Raw genomic sequence first — 11,610 nt, forward strand, 5'->3', positions numbered from 1 at the left:
AAGGAACTTTCTCTCTGGGCATGGGAGCTTTTTAAAAAAACCAAGAAGTTGTTTATTAAATATTTACATTTAGAAAATTATTTATCCACAAAGAGTCAGGACCATGTGGTAACAGATTCACATGCAAATTCCCCTTTAATAATCCTAGTGCAGGGAACTCTCCAATCAGAATGCTATCCCATCCCTGATACCTGATGCCAGCTTTTCTGGTAATGTAGGCCAGTGAAGCAAATCCAGAGAGATTGAGTTGCAACAGAGAGTAGCATCTGAGATCTATTTGGTTGTTTTTTCACTTTTTTCCCCGTCTTCACCAAGGAAGAATTTTATAAAGGATCATTAGCTGGGTGCCTCCCCTCTGGGTCTGGGCTAAGAGGTGAGAAGGGCACTGTAAGCTGTGAAGCAAGGTGGAAGGACTAAGACAGTGTATTAAGTTAATGAAAGCATGAGGTGGCTCTTAGGCGGCAGCTGGAGGAAATTTGGACATGCTGACAGAGGAAACTACGACTGGTTAACAAGTGAACCAGGTGTGCCACTTCTGGAAACACAGCTGCAGGTCAGTACCATAGAGTCACTTTAGGAAATGCTCTTTGGCTTTTTTGTGACACACGTTGGTGTGTGGGGCAGAGGAAATGTGTGGGTGTTAGGACACGAGGATTTATACAAATGGAAAAAAAGAGATGGTATTTGATTTGGTTACTGAAAGTTTATGTACTTCCTCATTGAAATTAATTTGTTTTTCCTCCTACCACACAAATATATGTAAGCTTTAAGACCCAAATAAGAAAAACTTGCAGGTATAGGCAGTAAAAGAAGTTTAATTCTTCCAAATGAATTAAAAAATGAGTATACCGCAGTCTACATGCTATACTCCCTTTTCTTGTTTTAAATGTACACACACACACACACAAACACACACACTCTCTCTCTCTCTCTTTGGCTCTGATCCTTTCTACAGCTGTTAGAGTGAGTAGTACTCAGCAATGAACTCTTGTTCTCTAAGCTGTACAATGATTACTTCTTAGCAAAAGAAAAATATGTAGGGATGTGGGAGGAAGATAATTGTCTGTCAGATAAAAAGACAGCCTGCTTTTCTATTGTTGCCTGAAATGTATTGAAAACTCAGCTTTAGGGTGCAAGTTTAACCCTGGTGTAAATCCAACCTGCATGGAGTTACACCAAGAATTAAGATTGAGAGCTGCAGCAAATAAGACATAAAGCACACCAAAACAAAACAAGAAACGTGGGGCTTCTGTGTCTCTTAGATTATAACTAATTCCAGTTTACGTTAAACAGAATCTGCTCATTGGTAGCATTACCAAAACAATAGATTATAGATGGCAAAGTCTTCGCCCTGTTAAACTAATGTTCTTTTTCAACAGAAATAATAAAAAATAAATTCTTTGCACACAAATACTCCTGTTGTTCATATGCCTGTTAGCATGGAAGAACAAGTCTGAAAATTGAAAAAGCAAAATGTTTATATGAACACAGAATTACATATTTATATAGCTACACATACTAAAACAAATATTTTCTGTGTATCAGTTTTATATTCAATAATGCTGTGAAGCCTTTTTAAAATACCAAGAGGAGATAACCTATTTAAGAAATGAAGGTGTCCTTTTCAGAAGTGCCTATGACAGTTTGGTGCAGAAATCTTAATTACTTCCAATGCACCTAACTCACTTAGGAAGTTTTGGAAATTCTATCATTAATGTTTATCTCCTATTCCACCTTAAAAAAAAAAAAAAAGCATGAACATGTTCAATTTAGGGATGTTAAATGTCAATTAACTGAATAGTCGAGTAACATCATGAATTCTTATTGATTAGTCGACTATTCTATAGTCTCTGGGGCAGGGCCAGCAGCCAGTGCGCCTCACTCCCAAGGAGCCCCCTGCCACTTAGTGCTGTTGCCTCTGTATCAGAGGCAGCAGTGCGAGAGTGCCGGGCAGGAGCTGACCTGTGAGGGGAGCCAGTTTAAAAACCAGCTCCCCTCGTGGACCGGCTGCCTGTCACCCTGAGCTGTTGCCTCTGATAAAGAGACAGCAGCGTGGGGTGTCAGCAGCTTTTGTCTAAGGGAGGGTCTGAGCTCTTGGACCCGGAACTGAGCTAGGCTGTCTGCCTGCCCAGCTCCCAATACACTTTAAATGCAGAGCCATAGGAGGGGTAGGTCCTGGACCTGTTGCAAGCCAAGATTGAGCTGGGGTGCTGGCCAGCCTGCTAAAAAATTTACTGGCGGGGTAAGGGGGTGATGGGAGAAATGTGTGTAGTCTACAGCATTAACCTATAAGCTTTTGCTTATCAGTAAACTGACTACACTATTACATCCCTAGTTCAATTCATCATTCAGTCCCAGTTGTTTTATATTTCTCTTTAGATTTGAAATTTAGCTATCCAAAGCTCTAAGTGTCCAGCAAATCATTAGCAATATAGTAAAATCCCCACACTATTTAAAATGATTTCTGTAGGAACTCAGTAGCCAGGCATCTCTTTTCCACTTGGACATCTTCCCATAACTTCCCTGATTACGTGGTCATCTTTTACAACGAGCCGGTAGGTAAATAACTACAGGGTTTTTTAAAAATTTATTTAAATAGAGTTCCTCCTTATGGAAGTGTCATACAGCTCATCTGTTCTCTTCTGGGTTTCATTCTTTACCATCTAACCTAGGTGAACAGCTTTTTCAATTGACAAGGAACATGTGACCTGCAAGCTGGCAGTTGTACATACCAAGCAGTTAAAACATGTGCAGTCTGACTTATGAAAATGTTTCACTCCTTATACATCTTCTCAATGCTCAGTTGTTTGAAAATTGCATTTCCTAATTAGAAAATTGCATTTCCTAATTAGAAAATTGCATTTCCTAATAAGATGTATAAATTACAGGAAAGAATACATTTCACAGGAAGTTAAAGATGCCCAAGTAATCTCATTTACGTTCAAAGTTCTATAAACCAGTGGATGCCAAATGGAAACATTTTCCTGGAGAGAGAGAGAGAGAGAGAGAGAGAGAGTGTTTCACATTTTTGTTCTTTTTTCCCCTTCCCCTCTCCTTTATTAGGAAGTCTATTTCTCATGAAAAGAAGAGAGTTTATCTGCTCCTGTTGCTTTTTGTCCCTCAAATCATAGTCCTTTGTTTACAATATAAGAACTAGGGAAACCAGCATACCTCCCTTTGGCATGGGAAAGGAGATCTATCAATTAATATCCACAACTAACCAGGCCCACCAATGGGAGGGAGGGTCAACACTGTCCCAGGGCCTGGCAATTCAAAAGGGCCCAGGGCACCTAGCTGCTACTGCATCATCAGCCAGAGCCCCAAGGCCTTTAAATCACTACCTGAACCCTGGGTGGGATGCTCCATGTGGTGCTGACGGGCTGGTGTGGGGAGGCTAGCCTTCAGCTCTGCCCCTTCCACACAAGGCCTTGCCCCTTCCAGGAGCAGAGAGTCACCCCCTCACACCTGGCCCAAGGGCATGGCAATTCAGTTGCAGATAGGCCAACCAACTACACCACAACAACACAGAAGCTGTCAGCATCATTGGAACAATTTACCAAGGGTCATGGTGGATTCTTCCTCACTATCAATTCTAAAAATAAAAAGCCACCAAAGAGAATATGTTCATATTCAGGAAGTGTTATGTGTTGTAGGAGGGAGACAGGCTTAAACTCTGAAATAAGAGACAAGCAACAAGGAGCAAGTGACTCCAGAGAATGCCATCATTTTACATCCTAAGGAATTTCTCAATACACGTTCTTGGCTTTTTCATTTCACTCAGTCAAGACACTGAAACTCATTGTCATTTGTTTTTTAAAAGTTTCACTGTCTGGCTCCTGTGCTCTTGTATGTCGTTTTCTGCTGTTTTGTCCTCTGAAATGCTGATGAGCCAATTAGACTTTAAAAAGTTTATTTTTTTGAAATTTCATGAAAATATTTCCATTAAAAACCTTTTCAAATAGATCTACATGAAATACTTATTTGTCCCTTTCAGAAGCAAAGTCTTTATATCATGCAGCTTTCTTTTGTAATGATAAATAATAAATTTAAAAAAGGGTGAGGAAGAGACGGAAAGTCTGTACCAGATCGATCAAATTGTCTTCAAATACTCTTTCGTGAGGCAGGTTTTTAGTATCCATATATGAGATACAAAACTTAATAACTAACTAGCTGTTTGTTAGACCAGTTTCTCCAGTATATTACAAACATAATGTATAATGTTTGGCAGGAGGATATCAAAATAATTTTTCATCTTCTGTATACCAGACAAAGAGATAATGTGAATTTTACCTCAAGTGAGAGCAGCAGCATTGGCCTTAATTCACTTTATAAAAAATACTTTGGATTTAAAAATATCCAGATAACGCATTACCTAAACTTAAGCCTAATTCTCCGCAACGTATTTTCCTTAGAGATTCACTTGCACCTATGCAAAGCAAATGCAGAATAGATTTGAAACAGTACTGAATAGAAATGATAGTGATTTATATCCTCTTTTTCCTAGCACTTTGTGTAGTTTTACTAGACAGTGAATAATCTGGTCTTTAACCTCTCGATCAGTTTTGAAAGAGGAATCCATTGTCCTGCCCTGTTCAAATTCAGAGAAAACCAGATAGGAAATCTCTAATCCCAGCTAATCACACAAAACTATGCTAAAAAAAAAAAATATTATGCTTACAAAGTCAAGCTCCCAAAAGTCGGTAAATGCCAGAAGTAAAGTTGCCTTAAATACCTCAATTCAGTCCCATCCCTCCTTGTGTGCACACAAATGACATGCTCACATTTTTCCAGAGATGCCCTGCCTCATTCAGCACTCAGGACAGACAGCGTTCATTTAATCAGCAGCTATTCAATGCACTGTTTTTGCCTCTTTATTCAAAGCGTGGCCCCAGGCCCTATTTACTGCAAGCTATTCAAATCCAGGTCTGAGGGCTGAATTATTAATTCCTCTCAGACTATTCTACGGTGTTCATCGCTATGGCATCTCAGTGCTTTTGCAAATATGAAAAAATTGATTTTCACAGCACCGCAGGAGATGAGGGGGGATTGAGATTGAGATAGATCAAAACATCCCCTCATTTGGGGACTCCACATCCCAGAGTCTCATGTCACGCACCCAGAAAATAAGGACATACAATTAGCAACAAACTTTTCCCAGGTGGGTTTAAGTGACTTGCCCAACATCACTTAGAAAGTCTGTGTCACTGTCCCTTGAAATTGCAGTACCACAAGGAGGTACAAAACAAAGCCGACAGAGAAAGTGGACAAGCTCTACATTCAAAATTGCGTCAGACCACAGATACTGATATGTACAGAGAGGACACATTTACACGTGGGGCAAGTCAAATTAAGATATATAAACTTCAGCTATGCAATTGACGAAGCAGAAGTCAAAATAGCTTAATTTGGCTTTTGGCTCTGTCTACACAGCAGGCAGTCGAAGGAAGAACACTTCCTTCATTCTTTGTGATATGAGGGTTAGAGGAGTTGGTGTAAGAAGTCCCCCAGCTCCATATTATTACAAAAAAAACTGGCTTACTGGGTAGACACACACTTTGTTATCTCGAAATAATGTTATTCTGAAATAACATTGCTGTGTAGACATACCCAGAGAGTCCCCAATATCAACTAGACTTTGTAAGATGCACATAGACAGATTCCCCAAATCAGTCTCCTCTGGAAGGAAAATAACTTGCACTGCCTACAAAATTTTTTTTTTTTTTTTTTTTTTGACAAACAAAATTACTAAATGAGAGTTAATTCTGTGGTGGACCTCTGCAGAAAAAATTACAGAAGCATAGGAGCTGATCCAAAGCCCACTGAAGTCACTGGAAATGTGTGGTATTAATGGTGAGCTTATTATTATTATTATTATTTAAAAACAGCACACTGTATTTCAATGGGTTTTGGATCGGGCCTGTAGTACTTCAGAGACAAAAAATTGAATCATCCTCTTCATGCTCCATTTTACTGGAAGGAATCAAAATTCAATGGTATGGTGGGTCTAAACTACCAAGTTTTGTTGACAAAACTTATGCAAACACTCAGAAGTCAACAAAAATCACCAGAGGGTGTACACATTTGCTTCCTCTGTCAGCAGATCGCATTCGGGGCACCATCACTGACAGTGTGAGGAATGCACCGTGGATACATATCCCACAGTGCAGTGTTGTGGAAAGGCAGGGCTGAACCCTGCACCCCTTGGGATTCCCTCCGAGTTCTCCCACAGCCTTTTCAACGGGGGAGGGAGTGGGGGGGGGGGGGGGAAGGAGCAGCAGCATCATGAGCAGCTCTGTGAGCTCTTCATGCTGAGGAATATCAGCGCAGCACAGGTGTCCATCCTCCTCCCCCTGCAGCAACAGTCTGCCTGCCACCATGTTCCTAGTGCAGGGCAGCACAGGAGCATTCCAATGATTTGCTCTTGCTTCCTCAAACAGAGCTGCACGCTCGGCTGTCAGATACTTCCCGGAGCTCGGAAAGGGGAAGAGTACACACCTGCAGGGCAGCAGAGACCAAAAAGCTGAGACAAACAATCAGGGCAGGTATTGTGGGATACTGAAAAAAGCCAGGTCCGTAGACACTGCTGTTTGTTTTATCGACACTGGCTCTTTATTGACAATAAAAGGGATGGGGGAGGGGAGAGAAGAAAAAAAGTCTTAGGGTATGTCTAGACTGCAGAGTTTTTCCGGGATACAGGAGGTAACCTGGAAAAAGCTCTGCCGTGTCCAAGAAACGTGTCTGCTTTTCCAAAAAAATTTCAGAAAAGCAGATGAGTTTTTCAGCATCCCTGTAAGCCTCGTTCTACAAGGAAAAAGGGATGTTCCAAAAGAGGCTTTTCTCTCCAACATTTGGCTCATCTACACTGGGCCAAATGTCGGGGAAGAAAAGTGGAAAAAGATACACAAATTGTGGTTCACCAAAACTGGGCATTTTTCCCCAACAAGAGTCACATTGCAGTATGTACATTATTTTGTCACTAAAAGTCAGTTGTCAACAAAATCTGGTAGGGTAGGCATACTCTTACTTTCTTCTGACTTTTTACATTTTCACAATCATGTATTTATAAGCTAGTAGAAAAGATGGAGGGGCCCTGATACACAGTCTGCTGAACATGAGCTCCAAGTATAATGCTGTAATTAGAGGGCAAACATAATAATTGAATATATAAGAAGGGGAATATCAAGTAGGAATAGGAAGGTGATTTTACCACGGTATATGGCATTACTGAGACTATTACTGAAATTGTGACCAGTTTTGACATCCACGAGGGTTGTCAATTAACGCGCATTAACGCCTGCGATTAACACGGAACACAATTAATGTGTTAATTTTTTAAAACGCGTTAATCGCAGGCACTTCCACAGTGCTGCCCCTTTGAAATGCCACCAGGGCATTTCAAAGGGGCAGCGCAGTAGGAGCCTGGGATCAGCTGGAGTCCACAGCTGGGCTGTGGCCAGCCTGGGGTCAGCTGTGCAGCACTGCCCTTTTGAAGCTCTGCCCTGGCTTTTCACAGGGGCAGCGCAATGCAGCCCAGGATCAGCAGGGACTCCAGCTAATCCTGGCTCCTGTGGCAGCGGCATTTCCAAGGGGCAGTGCTGCACCAAGCCAAGGTCAGCTGGGTACTCCACTACTGTGTTTCAAAGGGACAGTGCTAGCAAAGCCGGCGATCAGCTGGGGACTCCAGCTGACCTCAGGCTCCTGTGGTGCTGCACATTTGAAAAGCTGCCACTGCGTTTCAAGTGGACAGCACACGCGATTAATTGGTTGGCAGCCCTAGTATCCACACTTCAAAAAGGATATTGAATTGTTGGAAGGATTCAGAAGAGCTACAAGAATAAAGGAACTCTGGAAAACCTGCTTTATGAGTGTCTTAAGGAATTCAATCTATTTAAAGTATTCCAAATAAGGTTAAGAGGTGACTTGATCACAGTCTACATGTACCCACCTGGGGAAGAGATTTCTAATAGCAGATCTGTAGTTAATCTAACAGAAAAATGCACTACAAAAAGCTGACACTAGACAAATTCAGACTAGAAACAGGACAGATTTTTAACAGTTAGGGTAAGTAATAATTGGAATAAATTTACTTAGGGCTATGTAAAATCTTCATCGCTTGAAGCCTTAAAATAATGACTAAATGCCTTTTAAGAGAAGTGTTAGCTTGGCAGAATTTGATTTTTTTTAAATAATTTCAAAAGATAGTGTTTTAGGCAATTTTCCAAATTTGTATCTATTTAAGTTTTTGTAGCTGGTTTTAAGCATTTTTCCTCAGGAGAAGAGGGGTAGACGTGTTAGACTGAATCTGCAAAAGCGGCGAGGAGTCCTGTGGCACCTTATAGACTATGCTCCAACACTTCAGTTAGTCTATAAGGTGCCACAGGACTCCTCGCTGCTTTTCCTCAGTATAAATATTTAAACTTTTTATACGTTTATGGAAAATTATGGGGGAAATCAGAATTATTTCATGACATACTTACTGAGATGAAAAAAAGTTAAAGCTTTATAACCATTAAAAACACAAAGTTGTCAACATTGCATGTCAAAAATATACAAATTAAATATCCTTAAACTGTAATAAGTTCTTAAACTAAGAAAAAATATTGCCTACCTAAGTTTTGATTATCATCAGTGGAAGTGTTTTTTCATCAGTTTGTTTGTGAATAGTGAAGCTAGCATTTACTCAAATTTATCAATGAAAACATAATCCTTCCTGGCCAAAAGATATGCTATAGCTCAAAGAGAAGTTATGAGTTTCATGCAGTGGCTGTTTGACCTTTTAATTTTGGTGGACCACTTCAGACAGGAAACTTTTAACTCCCACCTCTATAATACTTCAATTCTTCCAGATCTTGGTTTGCAAAGTATTTCATTATGTGGACCACCAAGGAGAACTCTTAAGCTCACTGGTCTACAAGTTATAGTGTGAGAATAGCTAATAGGGGAGAAAGAAGATCACCATCGCAATGTCTACACTAGAAAACTATTTCAAAATTACTAAATTTGATTTAACAACTCCCGATTTAACAGGTTTAAACTAGCATGTCCTCACTACAGGGAAGCATTGAAATTAGTCTGAGGCAGGCTTTATTAATGTGGATGTGCTACCTCAGACTTAGTGCCCCAGGATGTACTCTGGGAAGCTGCAGGAGGCCTCCTAGAGGCCAATACATTTGAATTAGTGGCACCAGAGCATCCCCATGAACATTATTTTTAAATTACTATTTCGGAATTATCATTACTCTTTGTGAAAAGCATGAGTATAGATTTCGAATTCCGTGACCAGTTATTTGGAAAGAACAGGCTTGATAGTGTGGACAATCTATTTGTAAATTCAGCCTTTGGGGCCGGGGAAGAGGGGTTGCGTTATTTTGGAATAAGGTTCTCATGTAGACCAAGAACAAATAGAAGCAGAAACATTTGATGATTGGGGGGGCATGCATATTCAACAGTAAAAATAAAGAGAGAGGGAGAATTTAAAAAAAGGAGATTGAAAATTAAATATATTTCCTTGTTAATTACAGAGCAGTTCAACCAAAGACGACATAGAACCATTTCTATGCATCATCCTGCCTGCCACCATGCTGCTCTTCCTGGCATTCCTGCTGCTCTTCCTATACCGCCGCTGCCAGAGACCCAGTCCCCAAGGGCAGATCTTCAGTATTGATCTTCCCGAGCACCTACCGGAGCGTGATGTGTCCGATTTGCTTTCTGTACTGCCCTGGAACAGTGAGCAGAATTTCCACTACTCCACTCTGCTCCCTGAAGCCACTTCCCTCATGGTAATCTTGCCTCCATCATATGAGGAGGCCACTATGAAACCTTCTATGGAAGCGGCTCAGAAAGAGTTCTCTCAGGATCCAGTGCCTCCTTACGAAGAGAGTACATGCTGGTCACCAACCAACAGTAAACAAACTTCCTAAGGAAACACCTTTGGCTGAAGCTTGCAATCCATCAAGGCTTAAACAAGAGACCACTAATCATTAACATTAGTGACAAAATTTTCAAACAAAACAACAACGAAATTAATGGAGGAAGGTGCTGTTGATGTGGGATTACTTAACACATTTAAATGATTCAGCATTTCTAATTCCAATTCATGGCAACAAACAGAAAATAACACCAGGTTGGTGTGGGGTGGGAGGAACTGTAAGGATAAAATTAATGATGTACCTTAACTAAATTGAAGGGCACTCATTAGGTTAGAGAGCTGAATCTGGAATATAGATTATCAGCTATGAAGGGAGGCAAACTATGCTAGATGTGTGTCAATTACTGAAAGGGCTTGTATCACAAATCTCTTCCTTTGTTGTTATTTTTTTTAAATTGAGATTTTGGTAATTTTAGTAACTTAATTTGAAGTATCTGTATTTACAAAAACTCACCATAATTGTAAGTGCAATAGCAGTGACGCAGATCTCAGGAAAAGTGAACAAGAAATGAGGCCTACAAAGTATGTGAGTGAGTAAATACCATCATCAGTCTCAATGCTTGTTTTTCCATACAGCTACGACAGCGTAACAAGAAAATAGGATCATAGGCCATACAATCGTTTCGGGTTAAGTAGAAATAGACAACATGGCAAATCAGGATATTCATGCAGCTGACAAGCAGATATGAAGTCCTAGAAGTTGTCTAGGTCTGATGGTTTTAATTTATTTTCTTATTTAAAGTAAAAAAAAAAAAAATCAAACCCTGTAACCTTTCAGTGCTGGACATGAGGTGCAGTTTGTAAAAATTTAGAAAAAATAAAAAAAAATAAACCAAGAGTGAGAAGATGACTTTGTGTTTGAAACACACACCTATTTCCCCCTTAACTCACTGGACAAATTGAAATGCAACTGTTTAGATACAGAAGTAGAATTAAGGGAACTGGAGGAAATATGGATGCATTAGAGTTTACTCGGCAACTATAATAACCAACATTACAAAAAAACAAAATTCATGTTTTTTTCTACAATATGTAACTACACACTGCAGAGGAAAAGTAGTATCCATTTTTGATTAATTGTGCAGTTGCAACAGTACTAAGCCACCTGTTTAGACAGGGCTCAGGGATTGTAACCTGGCTTCATGGAAGTCTTCTATGAATGAATTATTATGTAGATGCTCTTATTGCAAGCAAACATAACATGAAACATAGGTTATTTCCCTTACAGAACACAGCGAACAGTGAATTAGCCCCAAAGTGCCAAGCAAAAGTGATCTTATTAAAAACATGAGAGGGGAAATCACAGTACAAGAGGAGAAGATGTGCATACACCTGTAGCCTTAAAAATTAACGAATTCATCTAGAGTAGTCTAGTCCATTTAGTTAAAGTGAAGATGCAATAGGTTTACATCTATAAAGAACTCAGCCTCAGCACCAAGCTGTTTCCGTCTTGTTACTTTACCTTGGTAGTGTCAGAGAGTCAGCCTCTGGTCTCAGGTTTCACTTCCATTTGTCCCAGTGATATTTGCCAGTGATGTTTCATGTGAGTAAGAGTGACTTGTTGTGAAAGTTATCTCCCAGAAGAGTATTTACCCAGCTGTCCTCTCCAAAGAGATGATGAGTATCGATCTCTTGCTCACTAAATATCCATCTATGGACAAACAATTTGGGGGTTCCTCTTT

At 40.1% G+C, this 11,610-nt stretch overlaps 1 protein-coding gene across 1 annotated transcript; it reads left to right on the forward strand.

The window, feature by feature from the left end:
• The first annotated feature begins 188 nt into the window (after positions 1-188).
• SMIM28 (small integral membrane protein 28) lies at positions 189-9,965 on the forward strand. Its single transcript, XM_075924279.1, has 2 exons — positions 189-553; positions 9,522-9,965. The coding sequence occupies exons 1-2, from the start codon at positions 443-445 to the stop codon at positions 9,918-9,920; spliced, it is 510 nt and encodes a 169-aa protein (XP_075780394.1). The 5' UTR covers positions 189-442; the 3' UTR covers positions 9,921-9,965.
• The last annotated feature ends 1,645 nt before the right edge of the window (positions 9,966-11,610 follow it).

Source organism: Pelodiscus sinensis, chromosome 3 (genome assembly GCF_049634645.1).
Source record: "Pelodiscus sinensis isolate JC-2024 chromosome 3, ASM4963464v1, whole genome shotgun sequence".
Lineage (NCBI taxonomy): Eukaryota > Metazoa > Chordata > Testudines > Trionychidae > Pelodiscus > Pelodiscus sinensis.

What these genes read in the sequence shown, in the direction of transcription:
- SMIM28 (XM_075924279.1), top strand. Translation starts at nt 443, where the DNA reads ATGAGGTGGCTCTTAGGCGGCAGCTGGAGGAAATTTGGACATGCTGAC. An exon ending in TTCTGGAAACACAGCTGCAG is followed by an intron (nt 554 to 9,521) that starts GTCAGTACCATA and finishes TGTTAATTACAG; the next exon opens with AGCAGTTCAACCAAAGACGA.